At 41.2% G+C, this 20,113-nt stretch overlaps 1 protein-coding gene across 1 annotated transcript in view; it reads left to right on the forward strand.

Annotated features, from left to right (window-relative positions):
* Nucleotides 1-17,577: 17,577 nt before the first annotated feature.
* The window catches only part of SLC13A1 (solute carrier family 13 member 1), a 79,158-nt gene continuing 76,622 nt past the window's right edge, over nt 17,578-20,113 (forward strand). Inside the window, exon 1 of the mRNA XM_075208939.1 lies at nt 17,578-17,679. Coding sequence (XP_075065040.1) covers nt 17,578-17,679 — 102 coding nt within the window. The remainder of the gene's footprint in view (nt 17,680-20,113) is intronic.

The following is a 20,113-nucleotide window of genomic DNA, read 5'->3' on the forward strand; positions in this document are numbered from 1 at the left end:
GGAGTGTTGCACACACCGCATGGTAGTGATTAATCTCATTGCCATGTATGTGCACTGCAGCTCTGTCTCAGATCCTCATCTAGGCACTCTCCCCAAAGCATTGGAAAGTAGTTCTATATGAAGGAAGGGTAGAAATGTGACCCTCTTTTGTCCATATTTGCCTTAGTGACAGGATCTGCCTGCAAGCCCCTTGCAGTGCATAATGCTTTGCTTGGCAGCTGGACTTTTATACTTTATTAGTGTGTATTTCCAGCAGTACCTCTGATCACCAGAGGTGCTGCTATCGTGCCTTTCTTGTTTGCTTTAGGGGTTAACCTGTTCACCAATTATCCCATGCACCTGGGTGTGTTCTCATTTCCCCTATGTATACCTGTCTCTCCCAGCATTCATTGCTGGTTATTGATGTTACACTCTGTGGTCACTTCCTCCTGTTGTGCTCCTGGATTTATGCTGTGGAGATCTATCTCAACATACATTCTGCTGACCTGTTTCATCTGTGAACCTGGGACTTACCTGTGCATTTCCCTGTACTTGCTGCCTGGAATCTTTCCTCACCTCCCATTTACCTGCAACTGCTGTATATCTGTATATCTGGTAATTTCTGCAAGCTCATTATTACATCATCTGTTCATACTCTCCAGCAATAAACATTGTATGTTTTTTCCCCTTATCCATGGCTCCTTGGCTGTATTCCTACACTGATCCGTGACAGTATAACCAGCCCACAAACAGCTTAGGAGTCAGGTGAAAGTTTTTTTTATTCTGGGACCTTTTGTTCTGCAATTCATTTTCATATTTTTGGAACATGTCTGCGTTATCAGCCTCTGAATTGCCACAACTACAGGCTTTACAGATGGATATAATCCTGCTACGCTCCCAGCTGGCTAAATTTTCTACCTTGCTTATGGACCCACTCAGGAGGCTGTCAGACTCTGTCTCTCCTAATACAGAAGCAGGTGATTTGTCTTCACCAACCTTTTCTGCTGTGGAATCTGTGCAAGCAGCACCTCTTAATTTTTTCTCCTACAAATTTGCCGTTTACTAAGAACTATGGTTTAACTAATTCCCAGTTCACAGGTGGTCCACACCCCCATCTCTCCGAAGAGGAGCGGCAGCACAGAATAACAAATTGTGTCTGTACTGTGCCAGCAATGAACACTTCTTACAGGACTGTCCTATCCGTAGACCACGTCAGCCTACTGGTCCATCCACTGTTGTTTCCTCTCTGCATTCCAAATTTGTTTATGCTCCACCATTTCTGTTCTCTGGGATGAGACCCAATCTGCCAGCTTCAGCCGCCTGTCCTGAGGCACCAGCTCCAGCCGCCTATCCTGGGGCGCCAGCTCCAGCCGCCTGTCCTGATGTGCCAGCTCCAGCCGCCTGTCCTGAGGCGCCAGCCGCCTGTCCTGAGGCGCCAGCTCCAGCCGCCTGTCCTGAGGCGCCAGCAGCCTCTGTCTCCTGTTTTGAGGTCCCAGCCTCTGTCTCCTGTTGCGAGGTCCCAGCCTCTGTCTCCAGCTCTGAGGTCCCATCATCTGCTTCCAGCTTGGAGCCTGCTGCCACTGTGTCCGGTCCTGAGCCTGCTGACAACGTGTCCGGTCCTGAGCCTGCTGCCACTGTGTCCGGTCCTGAGCCTGCTGCCGCAGCTTCTGCACCCGAGTCTCCTGTTACCGTGCTATCCAGTGCCGAGTCTCCAGCCACTGCCTCCAGTGCCGAGTCTCCAGCCGCTGCCTCCAGTGCCGAGTCTCGAGCCGCTGCCTCCAGTGCCGAGTCTCCAGCCGCTGCCTCCAGTGCCGAGTTCTCAGCCGCTGCCTCCAGTGCCGAGTCTCCAGCCGCTGCCTCCAGTGCCGAGTCTCCAGCCGCTGCCTCCAGTGCCGAGTCTCCAGCTGCTGTCTCTATTCCAGAACTACAGTCCGTTCCAGAAAACTTGCCAGTCCATGCGGTCCAGCCCGAGTTGCCAGTCCATGCGGTCCAGCTCGAGTTGCCAGTCCATGCGGTCCAGCCCGAGTTGCCAGTCCATGCAGTCCAGTCCGAGTTGCCAGTCCATGAGGTCCAGCCCGAGTTGCCAGTCCATGCGGTCCAGCCCGAGTTGCCAGTTCATGCGGTCCAGCCCGAGTTGACAGTTCATGCGGTCCAGCCCGAGTTGCCAGTTCATGCGGTTCAGCCCAAGTTGCCAGTTCATGCGGTTCAGCCCTAGTTACCACTTAGTGCTGTCTGCCCTCAGGCTTCTCAAAGTGCTTTTTGCCCTCAGGCTTCTCAAAGTCCTGTCTGCCCTCAGGCTTCTTAAAGTGCTGTCTGCCCTCAGGCTTCTCAAAGTGCTGTCTGCCCCCAGGCTTCTCAAAGTGCTGTCTGCCCCCAGGCTTCTCAAAGTGCTGTCTGCCCCCAGGCTTCTCAAAGTGCTGTCTGCCCCCAGGCTTCTCAAAGTGCTGTCTGCCCCCAGGCTTCTCAAAGTGCTGTCTGCCCCCAGGCTTCTCAAAGTGCTGTCTGCCCCCAGGCTTCTCAAAGTGCTGTCTGCCCCAGGCTTCTCAAAGTGCTGTCCCTGCCAAGCCTGCCGCCCAGTCCGGTTCTCCTGCCAAGCCTGTTGCCAAGTCTGCCGCCCAGTCCGGGCCTGCTGCCAAGTCTGCCGCCCAGTCCGGGCCTGCTGCCAAAACTGCCGCCCAGTCCGGGTCTGCTGTCAAGTCTGCCGCCCAGTCCGGGCCTGCTGCCAAGTCTGCCGCCCAGGGCGGGCCTGCTGCCAAGTCTGCCGCCCAGTCCGAGCATCGGTGTATTATGTGTATTATTATTTCATGTTATTAGGTACATTTTGCCCTTGCTATTACCTGCAATATTGTATGTAGTATAAATATAAAGAATATTGCCATATTGTGTGAAAATAACAGAACAGCAGCAGTCATTTGGCTTGTGTTAGCTAATGTAATTACCATTTGTCTCCAATGTCCATTGTTAAGAGGGGCAGCTGAGATTTGGTTTGTAATCAGAACAATGTCTGAGTTAACTAGTTGGCAGCCCATGTTAATTAGCTAGGTCAACAGGTAACCTGAGAGGTAATGAGGTTAGAACTTCTAAATGATATGCAATGTGCCTCCACAGTAATATATTGATTGAAATAGCATGGGGAAATGTATCAATATGTATCAATATAAATGTTATTGTATCAAAAGGTATCACAGACTTATATTGTGTAACACTGCTGATATAATGTGTCAAAAGTCTTATTGTTCCATGTAAGCGAGCAGTGTCATTCCTTGATGTACTATTGTAACCCCATGTGTGGTGTATCCAGCCAAAACAGCTAATTGAGTTAAGCCATTCTATTGTATAATCAAGATAACAGGGACAGTATGTCTAGCAGCTAAATTGTTGACTGGGAGACCCCTTCTGTAAAGGGGAGGTTTGAGACATTTGACCCTACTTCCTGTGTATACAGAAAATAATATAGGGAGAGGAGAATGCCAGGGGAGCTATTCTAGTTTGGAGGATCCTGGTGTACAAGACATCAGTAAAAAGGACTCTGGGCCATCATGGTGCCACTGGTGGAAACCCTACCAGGACAGGAGTGGTGTGAGCCAGTATCCCAGGCTGGGGGACACCCTAACACTTTTGCTAATCGGTAGTGGTAATATTGCGGGAGGATAAGACCCTGAAAGAGACAGAGATTATTACTTTGAAGTGCTGACTGCAAGAGGCTGCTGGAGGATACATGCTACCATTTACCCTGTAACTTGTGAACGTCTTGTGGTGTTTTGCTGTCATAATAAAGTCTTATTTTGGATATATTCTGGTCTACCCGAGTGAGTTGAATCCCACAGAGGGTAACTGCCATCCCAGCTAAGGGCTGTATCCTCACAACCTAAATGATAATACCCAAGATTGCTGAAATTCCTAATGCAAAAGATCTGGAAATGAAAATTACACCAACATGACAATGTTTATTTTAAATGTTGCTTTTAGTACCTGGAATATTTGTCTGCATGAATGCATTCATTGTTGAAAGATTATAGGGAGGGAATTTAAGGCTTAAATCTCAAAACAAAGTATCAGAGGTACTTAAGAATAAATTTATGGTTTAAAAGAACACAGCTGCCTTTTCAATACTCTATATCTTATGGCTCCAGGTAAGTACAGTTCACTTGGTGTGATATCTTCACTGTTTCCTATAGAAACAAATCCATTTTACATTACCATTATCTTATTTAACTGTGGGCTACAATACCTTGTTTATCTTTTTAGAGCAATTGTGTTTTGCATATTGTAAATTTAGTATTGAAAGCCATTGTCTAACCAATGTTCAGCTCTCACAGAGATGGTGTCTCTTGTATTTCTGGCACTATCAGGTGTGAAAGAGGATTGTGCAGTATATGATCCCTGTTTGGTATGGAATTCTAAAATGAGAAAATATGGCATACACTGTACATTCATATTAATACAATGGTGCTATATTTGTATGGATTATAAGACATTTGCATAATGTGATTTCCTTATCCAGTATAAACATAACACTTTAGTAAAACACTTGCATTCTTTTTATTAGTAACAATCTAGACACACCCAGATGCAATTAATACAAAGTATGGTTGCCAGTTTCCTGGTAATTTGTATGGTGTGAGTTACTATAAATGAGTGGAACATTATTCCTGCACTGCGTCATTTTCATCTTCCTGAGTAAGTACAATCTTTATCAAGGGAAATGTGTAAAACAAAATGCTTTCTTGTCTAGATCTTTTTACTTTTTTCCATTTTCAACATTGAAATGTATTCTGATTGTTTGTTACAGCAACAAGTCTTGTTTTTTATATAACTAGAAAATTTGGAATTTTTTATCTGCAAATAGAATTGTATAAATTTGTACAATGTGATATATATTTTTCTCCAGCGAATAAGAAGTTAATTCAATGCACAGAGGGGCAGAACGCGTAATAGCAGTGCCTTATACACTGTATCATTGCATAGTACAAACATTTTAGTGGACAAAAAGCTAACAAAAGTACCATTAAGTAGTGCCATAAAAACAACCTTGGAAACTCTATAATAATACTGTGAGCACTGCTGGTGTAATAAATGTAGGGGAGGGGTGCTTTTATAGTTAGCATGAGGGCTATTATTATCAGTATACGGCATTATGGGTATTATCAATATAGGAACCTACTGGTATTATTTATATGAGGCACTACTGTTAGCAAATCTCCAAATACGGGCTTCTCCTCATGGCTACACGGAGTACTATCAAATGCAATCTTAAACCTCTTGAGTGATTCTCAGAGCAAGCATCCATGCTCACACCCCGGGACCCACATTCAGGATAAATCAGCAGTATCCTCCCTAGTTACACACTCAGGGCCTGATTCAAGGCGGAATGCAAGCTGAACATAATGTCCATGTTTAAAAAGAATACTTTTACATAGTTCCGCCCGTATTCAAATCCAAACGTTTCTTAAGATGTAAGGGTGGAAATACTTTCTGTAGAAACAGTGTGTACTTTCCGTAAGCGGATTTTCCGCATCTGCGTGAACACGCCCTTACTGTACAAGGCCTATGTTAATCCACTCCTTCCCCCTTCTGTTCCGCCTCTCAAGTCATAAGGGGTTATAAGTGTCAGATGCCTCCGGAAATGAATTCCACACAATTGCATGCAGTTATGTAAGTTTGGTTTCTGGGCAGGTGCAGTGGGAAATCACGCAAGGTATGCTACACAAATGGGCGCACAACTTGAATCAGGCCCTCGGTCTTAACACTCCCAACACTTTACAGCATCATCGGTCTTTCCTTGCATTCTGAACTCTCCCTTTTGGAATCGAGGCATACTCGAGACTTAACAGCATTTGTTAGAGCTGCACTCACCTAGGCTGAACCTGGACCCAAACAGCAGTTAGGTTCACTTAGCATTACTGGAATAGCTGACAATCAATGGGGTATCAAGCTTAGATTCAAAGTGTAATCACTCAGACCATAGGTAAATTAAATACAATTAAAATATCCCTCTGTACCCCAACTCACTTTTTTTTAAGCCTCATGTCCCTCAGTGGCTTCACATTCATTCCTGCCTCGAGAAGCATTACAAGTAAGTTACTTTTAATTCATGACGGAGTTATAAAGTGTAGTATTAAAAATAAAAAGTCACAGGTTAATTTGTATATTTATCTTAGTTTGGATTTGCTGCTTTGCAATTGTGCATCAGTGTGCACAGACACTAAATTGGAAGTGATACCCTGTTGTACTAGATGTGGTTACAGATCAAGAAGTCGTTGTGTGTTATGCTTTCAGGATTTTATATTATGTTTAAGGCTACATTACATTTAAAAATCCAGTCTGATTTATCTTAATTCACAAGACAGATTCATGAAAACTAGAGCAGGTAATAACTAAAGATATACACCGATGATGACTGTAGTGTGTAGTATATACATTTCAGTAAATGTTAGTTGCATTATTATTGTTTCAGTTTCTCATTGCACTACATTTAGGTATGTATGGCTATGATAAGCACAATATATAACAGATAACACCACTGGAGTGGAGTTTCTTTAGGGGTTACATTTGAAAAATAGAAGCTCTATTCTTCCAATAACAATTTGTTATATATTCACGCTGTAGTAGAGTATATATATCACTTACCATTCTGAAGATGCTGCCATTTTCATGTTTTGTGACCTCAAGAAGGGACCTCCTGTAAGGAGAGGATTCACAATGACTGGCCTGCTTTCCAGTATCCCAAACCTGATGTTGTGGGGTAGTGCAAATAGATAGATATACTGTAGGTGAAGTTGCAAAAGATTACAGCAGCAGACTAGGCAAGTAGTCTTCTTGTGGGGAAATGCAACTGTTTTTAGGGTGCTGTAGAAGCATCAGGCGGTAATAAGACCAACTTCTTTCTGAGTGGGGGGTATTCTGTAGGAGTTGTGTAATGATGTGCAAAGTATAGCTTTTCCTTAAACTATTGTTTCTTTAGTGAGAAATTGGAGTCTTTTTGTATGTTACTCACATGATAATTCCCTTTCTGTTTTTAACATTATACAATGTGTGCAAATAATTACTAAAAATACATGTGTTCCTAATTAATGCTGGAGTGTCGAGATTGCATCTTACTGATTTCAACCCTTTCAGCATTTAAGGGAGGATCTTCTTGACCCAGGCGCTATTGCTGTAAACTATGCAATTTATTAATTAGTTACAACACTACCTATTAATGCAGGATATTATATTACAGTAAATTGTGTGTCAGAAACAAATAAACCAAATAACTGCAAGCTGTCATGGCTCAACGGCCTATGCATCTGGGAAACAGTGTGCAAAGTTTGGCTAAAAACATGTGCTCTATATAGAGGTGTTGCACCAAGGGTTGAGCCATTGGCTTAAAACACAGGAAAAGATGGCAGAAAAAAAAATATTACTCTTTCTAACGGGTTTAAAAATGAGTTATTTTGACATTCGTGTAATCAGGGAACAAACCTGTAACTTATTGTAGGTGTTATTTTATTGCTCCCCAAGACCCACAATGAAAGCTTCCTGATATGTTAAAATGAAAGTGACTTCAAATTTAAAATAAAATTCTTCTCCACAACTCATATTATTTACACTTTAAACCTAATGTATAGATTTTTCTGCTGCATTAGTTTAGTGAAATAAACATAAGTTAAAGTAGTTTTTGACTTATGGTTGGCGGCGCTTCATGTAAGGCCACATTTTATTCTTCCACATCAGGTAGAATAATTTTCTTGTTTATGGTACTTAAAGTCGGTGCATCTCCAAATATGTTTGAAGTACCGCTGGATATTTATAGTGTGGGGAGCAACATTTATTCCACTGGAGTTGGCCTCCTTTTGTTTAGGGCCTACAGGACCGACTGCGTCATCAGACGGTGTGAAAATTGGCTTCTCTATTTCAAGATACAGCCTCAGGATATTTGGTCAGAGTGCCATCTAATCCCTAACCTGTCAGTAATCCATTAGACACTTTCGCACACCTAGGATACCAGATTCCGTGTTGGGCCCTGGACACCCTATGTGCCGCTATGTGGAGGAGGTCTAGCCTCTGGGGGGTGCTGCTTCAGATGACTGCAAGTGGCGGGGCAGTCTTGATGTCGGATATGCGCCGATGAGCAGATGAACTTAAGCACATGAATGTATCATCTGATGGCGATAAAACACATCTTGCAGGATTATTCTACCAGAGTTTCTCATAAAAGGAGGGATTTTACATCAATATGTAAAGTTATGTATAATAGAAAATTTGCATTATTATATCTGGCAAATTGAGAGTATATGTATTTCAAGACCCTGAGTTGGCAAGAGCATACCTTAAAATTATCAACCTAATTGGGTAAACAACTCATAAGTCACCAGTACAGTAATGATTTAAATGTTTCTTTTTTCATGTTTTTGGCACTGCATATTAGCAGTGGCCCTTTACATTTGTCTATATGGAAGAAAAAATGATGAAAATTGTCACACTCAACTACTGTTTTGATTTATATTTATGATTTGTTATGTTATCTCTTGTATATCTCTCCTCTGACCTTCCCTCCCTGATCTTGGGGAACCCTGCTGCCTCCAAACTTCTCTCCCTCTCCTCCTCCCTTGGTCTCTCTCAATGGACCTCCTCTCCCTCCCACCGCAGTGGCCACTCCCTAGATCTGTTTTTTTCACACATCGGTACTGTCTCTGACCTCATTAATTCACCTTTTCCTCTCTAGGACCACCATCTCCTCACTTTTAGCATCTCTCCACCCCTCTCATCGTCCCCGGCCCCCAAGGTTACTCTCACCAGGTGTAATCTTGACACAGTTGATCCTACCACTTTCTCCTCCTCCCTGGGCTCGCTCCTCTCCCCCATCACCACTCTTTCTTCCCCCGATAAGGCTGTATCCTTCTACAATCGCACTCTTACCGCTGCACTTGACTCTGTCACCCTGGCTGTCACAGTCAAGAGTCGTCGGTCCCAGCCACAACCGTGGCACACTAAACTTACCCGCTATCTTCAAAAATGCTCCCGCAGTGCAGAACGGCTTTGGAGAAAGTCACGCACTCATGCTGACTTCCTCCACTTCAAGTTCATGCTTGCCTCTTATAGTTCGGCCCTTTCCCTCTCTAAACAATCTTTCTTCAAAGCTCTCATTTCTTCACAATCCTCCAACCCCGTCGGCTTTTTGCCACCTTTAACTCCCTCCTCTCCCCTCCCCCTCTCCCACTCCCCACCACGCTCTGTGTTGTCGACTTTGCTACCCACTTCACCTCCAAGATTGAGTCTATATACGTCATGACATCTCCCAGCAGTCGCTTTTTACCCCCCTCTCCCCCTCCATGCCCATTCTGTCCCCCTTCTCACCCTCCTCTGCTGCTGCTATCTCCTTTCTCCCCTCCCCTCCAGCTAGCTTACCCTCCTTCTCTTCCTTCACTCCGGTATCTGCAGATGAAGTCCATACCCTTCCCTCTTACTTTCCCCCCTCCACTTGCACACAGGACCCAATCCCTTCCCACCTCCTCCGCTCCCTCTCTCCCAAAGCCTGCACCCACATTGCACACCTCCTCAACCTCTCTCTCCTCTGGAATCTTCCCTTCCTCTTTTAAACATGCTCTTGTCTCCCCCATACTCAAGAAACCGTCCCTTGATCCCGCCTCTCTCTCTAATTACCGCCCTATTTCGCTTCTTCCTTTTGCCTCCAAACTCCTTGAACAGGTTGTCTACAACCGTCTCGCCTCCTTTCTTTCCTCTCACTCACTACTTGACCCGCTCCAATCTGGTTTTCACCCCCTCCACTCCACTGAAACTGCCCTCACTAAGGTCACACAAATCGCTAAATCCAATAGACACTACTCCCTTCTTATCCTTCTTGACCTCTCTGCTGCCTTCGATACCGTTGACCACGCACTCCTTTTGCAAACGCTTAAATCTTTAGGCCTATGTAACACTGTCCTCTCCTGGTTTTCCTCTTACCTCACCAACCGCTCCTTCTCAGTCTCTACTTATGATTCTACATCACCCCCTACCCGTTGGCGTTCCTCAAGGCTCTGTTCTTGGCCCCCTGCTTTTGTCCCTCTACACCTCCTCCCTTGGTGTCCTCATCCACTCCTTTGGCCTCCAGTACCACCTCTATGCTGATGATACCCAAATCTATCTTTCATCCCCTGACTTCTCCCCTTCCCTTCTGTCTTGTCTCCTCCTGTCTCTCGGCCATCTCATCTTGGATGTCCCAACGCTTCCTTAAACTCCATATTTCCAAGACCGAGCTTATAGTCTTCCCCCCTGCCAGGACTCTCCTACCTCCCTCCCTCTCTATTTCTGTTAATAACACTACCCTCATTTCTGTCCCCCAAGTCCGATGCCTTGAGGTCATCCTTGATTCCTCCCTCTCATTTAAGCTTCACATTTTGTCCCTCTCTAAATCCTGTTACTTCCACCTTTGGAATATATCCAAGATACATCCCTTTCTCACCACGGAAGCCACGAAAAACCCTTGTTCACTCGCTTATTATCTCTCGCCTTGACTACTGTAACCTTCTTCTCTCTGGCCTACCTGATTCTCGCCTTGACCCTCTTAAGTCTATCCTCAATGCTGCTGCCCGCCTCATTTTTCTCTCCCGCTGCTCTATCTCTGCGGTCTCTCCCAACAGTCACTACATTGGCTCCCCATACCCTACAGAATTAAATTTAAACTCCTCACCCTCACCTTTAAAGCTCTTAGTCAATCTTCCCCTCCCTACATCTCCATTCTCATCTCTACCTACACTCCTACCCACCCCCTCCGCTCTGCCTCTGACCGCCGCCTCACTACTTCACTGATCACCTCCTCTCACTCTCATCTTCAGGACTTTGTCCGGGCTTCTCCCCTGTTGTGGAACGATCTTCCATGTTCCATCAGGTTAGCATCTACTCTCAAAGGCTTCAAGCTTGCCCTTAAGACTCATTTCTTTATTCAAGTCTATCAGTCCTCCTAACTTTCTTGTCCTGGCTCTCTCCCCTAGTTAGTACCCCCATTTATGTGTCTCCCCCTTCCCTTTAGGTTGTTAGCTCTCATGAGCAGGGCCCTCTTTCCTTGTGTGTTCCTTCTACTGTTCCTTCACCCTCTGTACCTCTTGGCCTGCTTCGCTAGCCCTGTTTTCCCTGTTTTATTAATCTTCGGCCTTCTTCTTGCTGATTTCTACTATCCCTTTCTCTATCTGTCAGATATAATCTGATTTGCTTTACCCTGTCACCTGTGTTTGTATATATTTGTGTATCATGTTGTGTCTTGGTTCTGTTTTCTGTATATGTAATGTACGGCGCTGCGGACCCTTTGTGGCGCCTTATAAGTCAAAGATAATAATAATAATATTATTATTATTATTATTATTATTATTATTATTATGTATTTAGGCTGTTCTTGGCAAATCTGACAATCTTGTTCTTAGCCTCCAGTGTGGTGTCCTTATTTGGTTGTATAAGTCTCAAACAGAGACGTTGAAAGGCTGGGAGAAGTTCTCCTATTTTAATTATAGGTACTTACATGCTTCATCATCAGCTTGAATTGGCATAGGATGACTACTTCAAATTTACCTCACTGCTCCTGTAGTCACATCCTCTCATATATCAGGATTTTATCCTGGAATGTAGCCGGGCTTAATTCGCCCACAAAAAGAAAAAGGATACTTACACTTCTTAAGACTTTTCATCCAGATATAGTATTCTTACAAGTGATTCACTGGTGTAATTGACAAAAATCTTCTTTGAAAAGTAATTGGATATATGAATGTATAAAATGTAAAAAATATACATTATACTAATGGGGATGTTGTTTGAGATCTGGATGGTAGGTGTAGTTTAGTGGACATTGTTATAAATGGGGAAAAAATTACTTTTTTTTAACATCTGTGCACCAAATACTCCCAATCGTGATTATTATAAACTTTCTCAAATTTTGATGCAACATAGAACTCATAACATGATTATTGGTGAAGCTTTAAACATCACAGACAATCCAGACTTAGATAAATCTACTAAACCTGTATTAAATCCATACAAGCAATTGGAGGGTATCCATATATTGAAATCCCAGCATGATTTGCTTGATCCTTGGTGATTACAGAATAGTTCTGATAGATCTTATACTTGTCACTCTAAAACACACTCTCGCGCATTGATTATATTTTAAATTTCAATGCCATATTCTCACAAATCTCCCACACTAGTATAGAAAATATTCTGTAGGGAATTTAGACGCACTGTACAGAGAACTGACTCACATCAGTCTCTGCCCCATTGGGGCTTACAATCTAAATTCCCTAACACCATGGTCGGGAATTGAACTCATGACCCCAGTGCTGTAAGGCAGAAGTGCTAACCACTACGCCACCTTGCTGCCCCTAAGATATTACTTTACAGTTTGATAAGCAATACTTTACAAGTATTACACTGATTTATACACGGCACCTCCTTTTGATCATGAACTTATTCAAAAATTACTCACGGATAACAAACTTCCTAAATTGACCACTTTTCAGTGAGAATCACTAAATAGTGATATTACCTACACGGAGGTCCAACTTGCTATATCTGACACCATGCCCTGATGACTGTACTGGAGATTATTATAAAAATTAAATTTTAGACCAATTTTCAGTAATCTTTTTCAACAAATTCACAGACATCAGATCTCAGTGCCAAATTTGAATGAAGCATAAACTATTCTACTACCTAATCCAGATAAAGATCCGGAATTTGTTTCCTTTTTATAGACCGATCACACTCCTCAAACAGGATTTCAAACTTTTGCCCAAAGTAATGGCAAATAGATTATGCCCCTGTTAGGAACTCCCAAGTCAGTACAGTGAAACTCAGGAACTACTCAGAAGGCCAGGTGTTCGCTGGAGCCCCTAGTGGTGGGGACAGACTGGGCTGCGGGCCGGCCGAGGGTCGAGTAGCGTATACTGACTTAAAGGAGTTTCCCAGAAGTGGAGTGATTGGTGGACATTGTATGAGAGCAAATGAGTGATTGTATGAGAGCAATCCAAGGTCAAAAGGTCACAGGCACAGAAGCAATATCCAAGGGCAAGCAAAGGGTCAAACTCACAGGCAGAGAAGCAAAATCCAAATTCCAGGCAAAAGGTCAAGGTCAGAAGAGAAGGGTCACAGGTCCAATAACAAGCAGGGGTCAAACACGGGTGGTCAAATCTAAGGTAATAGGAACCTAAATGGATAGTACAAGCAGGCAGCAGGACTGAGGACAGAACGCTATAACCGGCAGTGAGGCTCAGTCCTCACTGCCTTAAATAGTACAGATGGCCAATCAGGACACAGTCCAGAATATGTCCTCAGCTGCAGTATGATAGAGATGCAGAGCCTGCAGCCAATGGAATAGGCAGAGTGCCAGCAGTAACCTAATCTGTAATCAGCCTGATTAGCGGATCCTACACAGCCTTGCATGGCTGGCCCTACCTAATCCTGTGCGCACGCGCCCGACTGTTTGACAGCTGGCCGGGCGCGGCGTCAGGAAGACCAAAGCGTCCCGGTTGTTGCCCAGGCAACCGGGACACAGAAACCGGAAGTGACGCCCTGGTTGCTGTAGCAACGGCCGGGGCGTCACCAGGAACAGCAATAGAGTCGCGGCGGTGCCCGGAGCCGCCGCGACCACTAACAGCCCCACCTAATAACAGAACATCAGTTCGGTTTTATTCATGGTAGATAGACAGTTAAAGGTATAAGAACAGTTATTGCCGCTGTAATATCATCTGTGACAATTAAAAATACACAAAATATTGTCTTGGGTCACAATGAAGAAAAGGCTTTCGATAAAGTTTTGTGGTCTTTTCGAAGTCGGATTTTTGAGATTCAGGCATTTGGAACTCTTTCATCACATTTTTTTTTCCAATCTGTTTTCATACAGTATTTATAGGATAATCCCTGGACAGATAATAGTATTAATAATAAAAAAGGTGATTTGGTACACATAACTAGGGGTACGAGACAAAGATGCCCTTTATAACCTTTAGTCTTTAATTTAGCTATTGATTCCTTATCCGTTTTCTTCAAAAATGTAATATTTTTCAAGGTATACAAATTGGAAATGCCACTATTAAACTTACGGCATTTGCAGACAACCTGCTACCCTATATTTCTAATCCTGGATAGTGTCTTCAGATAATTCTTGACAAAATTGACCAATTTGGTTTGGTTTCTGGGTTTACAATTAATATAGAAAAATCTGTGGCAATGTCCTTAGATCCATATAAGCAACCTTTGTGGAGTAGGAACACTCCTTTGAAATGGGGTAATAGCTATATAAAATATATTGGTATCCAGAAAAATCTAAAAATATAACTAATTTATATAACTGTATCATTGATCATATAATTTGTTGAGCCATCTATGAAATGAGATCATGGTAACATCTACATATTTTCTTTGTGGGCAGGGTATATTTGATCACAATAATCATTTTCCCTAAAATACTATAAGTTATGAGGAAAGGTTAGCCAGTTTAGGCATGTTTACTTTAGAAAAGAGGCGTCTAAGGGGAGATATGATTACTATGTACAAATACATTAGGGGTCAATACAGAGAGCTTTCATGGGAACTTTTTACCCCAAGGACCATACACAGGACACGCGGTCATCCCCTAAGGTTAGAGGAGAGGAAATTTCACAACCAGCAAAGGAAGGGGTTCTTTACAGTAAGGGCAGTCAAGATATGGAATTCATTGCCAGGGAAGGTTGTGATTGCAGATTCAATAGATATGTTTAAGAAAGGGTTAGACAAATTTTTAGCGGAAAGGTGTATCCAGGGATACGACCGTTAATTTAAAATAAAGGATAGTAGTGGATATAGGGTAAAAATTGGATTGCAATATTGAGTCTGGGGGGATTTTCAAAATTGAAACAGATGGGCGGTTGCCTACTCTGGATTAATTTCAAATATAAGTGCAGGATTGCAGGAGATCCAAAATAGGTTGAACTTGATGGACTGGTGTCTTTTTTCAACCTCATCAACTATGTTACTATGTTACTATGTTACTATACCCTTTCCCAGTCTCAGCACTACTGAACATTTTTTGAATTATACATTTTGTCAATTGATCTGGAATAAAAAAAAGCTAAAGTAAGTGCTCATTCTGTAAAAATCTATAGAGGAAGGAAATTTCCCAAATATTGCCTTATATAATCAGGCTGCTGTCTGTATGTATATAGGAGATTGGGTTAAGCAACAAAACCATTTTACAAATATGTCATATTGGAACAACAACTTATTCCACTTTTGGATATTCGATAATTGTTACATCAACATCGATCAGATATACCTTTTGGAGACTTTTAATATTATTCTATTGATTACATTCTGGAAAGCCTGGCATAAGATTAGACTTAAATAGATTCTTCAGCATAAATACTGTCTATTATTACCCTTTTTGGGCAATTTTAATTTTCAAATGGGTATGGCTTCTAACCTATTTTGCCTATGGGCACAATTAGGTATTAACTCCGTTAGAGATCATACCAACCCAAATTATCCTATATTTTTTGGAAATATGTTCTAATTCATACAGCTTCCTTCGTTAGCAGTTTTACAAGCACAACATTATGTGGCCTCTGTTGTGTCTGATCTTTCCTCAACAGATTGGGATAATTCTCATGAATCCATCCTGGCAAATATTAGATTAATTTAGAAAACCTTATCCAAGCTTTAAAAATCTTATGCATACCTCATTATACTCCTAATAGAAATACAGGGATGTCCCAATGGTTGTTACATTTCCCACACGTTCAACTTTCATCTATGAAGAAAATGTTTGTGTTCTACTCGTACTTTAACTGTGAATATATTAAATGTTTTTTAAACTCCTTTATAGAGGTTATTGGTCACCCTCTAAGTCCCATATTCTAGGTCTCTCATTGCCCAATGTGTAAACACCCTGAGGCATCATTGTACCATTGTCTATGGGATTGTTCATACAGCAAAACAGTTTGGATTCAAGTTAAAGGATATGTTATGGATAAATTGGTAAATTTTGCCCCATTATCATCTGAATGGGCAACATACTTTTACTAACCTACAAGGCCATCAACAAAGCTGCACCAACATATATCTCCTCTCTTGTCTCAAAATATCTCCCAACTCGGCAACTCCGTTCTGCACAGGATCTGCGTCTCTCTTCCACACTCATTACATCCTCCCATTACCGGTTACAGGACTTTTATTGGGCTGCACCCACTCTATGGAATTCTCTACCTCGCACAATAAGATTCTGCTCTGGTCTACAAACTTTCAAGCGTTCTCTGAAAACCCAACTCTTCAGACAAGCGTTTAATACTCCTCAACCACCCTCTTAACATCACTACATTACCCTATCACCACCCGTTATTCAACTACCCCTTATCCAACATTGTTGTGTGGCAGGATCATTTAGCTTATGAGTCACTTTAACTTTGCAGTCGGCCCAGCCAGACTGCAATTGTAGACTTAACCTCATGTGTCAAACTCCCATTGTCCCATAGATTGTAAGCTTGCGAGCAGGGCCTTCTCACCTCTTTGTCTGTTTAACCCAGTTTGTTTATTAGTTTACTATGTTTGTCCCCAATTGCAAAGTGCTCCGGAATATTTTGGCGCTATATAAATAAATGATGATGATGATGATGTTAAATAAAATGTTTAAAAGCACTAAAGGTAGCCAACAATTGCTTATTATTATCTCAGCAGTATCTAAAAATGTATTTTACAATTTTGGATACAACTTTAACCTCCTTATGTAATGTTATTTATAGAAAAACTGGATTATATGTTTAGAATGGGTTGGATAGAAGCCTCTATTTATGAGAAGAAACAATGTGAGGAAGTTATTTGATGTATGGGAAAGTTATATAAACTCATTATTGCAAGACATCAAACATTAAATCCACCAATGTTTTAAATTGACAAAATATCGAATTTTGATGGAAGACTCTCCTATCGAAAAGTTACTTGGTGATACAAATGTATGACTATGTCTCTATGGAAACCACACTGGAGTATTGGAAGCTATTAGTTAAATTGTATCCCTGTGGTTTATTAAGATTTAAGTTTAGATAAATAGTATGTACTTGGAAGAACTGATTTATCATTATTATTAATGTATTGTGATATTGAGATTTGTTATTTATATGATTGTTATTGGATATTACTCTAAATTGTACTTTTTATATTGTTATTTGAGTTTAATAAAAATGAAAGAGAAAAAAAATTGTTTCTAACCTATTTACAGTGAAATGAGTCATCCACAATTAATACTTTTATATGGTTACTTTTGCTACGTAGTATTCAAGCTGCATTTAAAAAGAAAATGTGTAGCTATATAACTAGTTTTTAACTAGTTTACTAACATATTTAGATTGACTAGTGATAGTGTCTCTATTAAACAGAGCTGACTGTCATAAAAGACTACAGTATTATTTAAAATTATTTTTAAATCAATACTGAAATTCTTGTAGTAAAACAATAAAACTTTATTGTTAACTAGGTCTGTGCCTGTGAGTGGTTAAAGTTGATTCTGTAGAGAAACATTAATCAAGGTTGTCTATTTAACGGTCGTCTTAGTTTTCTTGTGCTCTTACAGGTAAGCAGCACCTCCTCATCATTGCAATGCGTCTTTTTCTCAGTTACATATGGATGTACCGGAGACTTTTACTGATTGTCATAACCCCACTGATTCTACTGCCATTGCCTCTTATCATCAAAGAAAAAGTAAGTAGTACTTTCTAACTAAAGTCATTACCACTTTTCAGGATTTAAACAGCAATGAAGCTGCAGCTTTAAGGAAAACACAGCAATATTTGGAAACACTTTCCTATAAAAAAAACAGTGCCTCCAGTTTTAACCACACAGCACAACTATGTTAAAATAGGTAACATCCTAAATGGGGGGAAACCTATAAATGGTCTTGAGAGTCTGACAAGACCATTTTTGGAATTGGTGTAGTCCATTGTGTACATCAGATTGATGAATGTTGGTATTGGAATTAAATGCTTAATATTTCTTTGTGAAAAGTTGTTAAGATTTATTCTTTTAATTACTATATTTTGTACTGTATCTGTTTCGCGAGGTTACTTTAGTTGCACAGTGATGCAGTAAACATCAATTTCATGTGGCCTCTGTATTTACTCACGTGTGCGGATAGCTGTGGAGATGGATTAAATGCATATATGTTATTTTTATCCTTGATTTTTAAAGCACTGACATAATATGCAGTGTTATACATAGAGGGGATATAATATAAATTACATACAATGGCTTGAAACAGAAGATAAATATGCCCAACCTAAATGAGCAATCTTAGTTGTTGGGAAACATTGATTCCTAAAGAATCAGAATAACAATTGTAGACGCTGCCGGGGAAAGTAAGTGTGGCTATAACTAGTCAGAAGCATTAACAGCCACCAATATTAAAGCAGCCATTGGTGACTGGCAGTTTTGTGCAGCCACAGGTAGTGTGGCATGTTTGGAATGAGATGAGACAGTGGAATGAGCTAGTCATTGTAAAAATTATTAGACTGTCAGCTGCGGGGAACCAATACCATCCTTCACTCTTTACATTTTTTTGAAACTCCTTCCTCTTCTGGTTCTGGAGAAGGCTTTCACTTTTATGCTGCGTGGGCACTCTTGTGGCTATCTATCAGCTAGGTGTAGCTGTGTGCCCACTTTATTTGTTTGTTATTATGCTCAAGGCTTTTCAAGTTCTTCTGTTTAAATAAAAAGACCACGGAGATCATCAAAGGAGGAACAGGGATGGCAACAGCAAAGACGGCTAAACTCACTGGGGTATATTTACTAAACTGCTGGTTTGAAAGAGCAGCAATCAGATTCTAGCTGTCATTTTGTGGGATGTACTAAATAAATGATAGCTAGAATCTGATTGGTTGCTATAGGCAACATCTCCACTTTTTTCAAACCCACAGTTTAGTAAATATACCCCACTGGGTCCAGCAGCTGAACTAAGATGGCATTCCAGTAGATCTACAAAACAACCCCATTTTTGCTGTAATGATACTACTCACACTACTCTGTAATTTATCACAGCCTTCACACATTTATAACTATTTTATATTTTTGTGCAGCTATCTCTACACACAAACACACACACACACACACACACACACACACACACACACACACACACACACACACACACACACACACATATAATCATTTTGATGGCCAATTTTAACTCATTTAAAGAGAGGACTTTAATGTTTGATGTTCCCTAGCTATCACTTAAGTGCTTGGTTACTGTAATACAGGGTGATTCAAAAGTCACAGTACACCCTTTTATTTCAAAAACTCTACAGGAATTGGGCCGATTGGCCCGATTTCAAGATGGCGCCCATGTTTGGTATATACCGTAAAAGATAGACCACGTCACCCATACCTTACTGGAGTATTCAGGTTTCCCAATTTCCTGTAGAGTTTTTGAAATAAAAGGGTGTACTGCGACTTTTGAATCACCCTGTATAATATTACTATAACAGTACTATAATTTTATTACTATAATAATATTATATTCTACAACATTGCTATACTATGATAATACTAATTTATTGAATATACTGGAATACTATAGCATTTTAATGTTTTAAACAAAGAACTGCATTGATTATTGAACAATCCTTATCTTTGTTGCAACCTAAAGTAAAAAAAATAAACTTTGTACTACACCTGAAACTTCTTTTCAGCGATCAAAGGTTAATTCCTGTTACTTAATGGCAACTCCATGACAAATGGAAACAAAACATTAAACAATTTTATTAATAAATTAACCAAGACATGACAAGTGCTGGTAAATCACTATGGGTTCATGCACTCAGGCATTTAGCTAGAGTTGCCCCTTCACTGTAGCTCAAACAGAACTTTAAAAGGGGATCACTGTGGTAATCACATGGACCATTCACATATATACTTGGGGCAATGCAGGATGAACGCTCTATACAGCAGAGATGGAAAAACAAAATACTGCAAGCAGCGTCAAGCATTCACCCCGTGTTGGTCATTGGAATGGCCCTTTTGATAATCACACTGTAGAGAATGATGTATGACACCTTTTTATAGTTTGATCTGAGCTACATTCTGGTCTGCGCAGTGCTGAATGGAATGCAATGTAGCCCATGAACATTTATTTCTACCA

The sequence above is a fragment of the Mixophyes fleayi genome, chromosome 4 (assembly GCF_038048845.1).
Source record: "Mixophyes fleayi isolate aMixFle1 chromosome 4, aMixFle1.hap1, whole genome shotgun sequence".
Taxonomy (NCBI): domain Eukaryota; kingdom Metazoa; phylum Chordata; class Amphibia; order Anura; family Limnodynastidae; genus Mixophyes; species Mixophyes fleayi.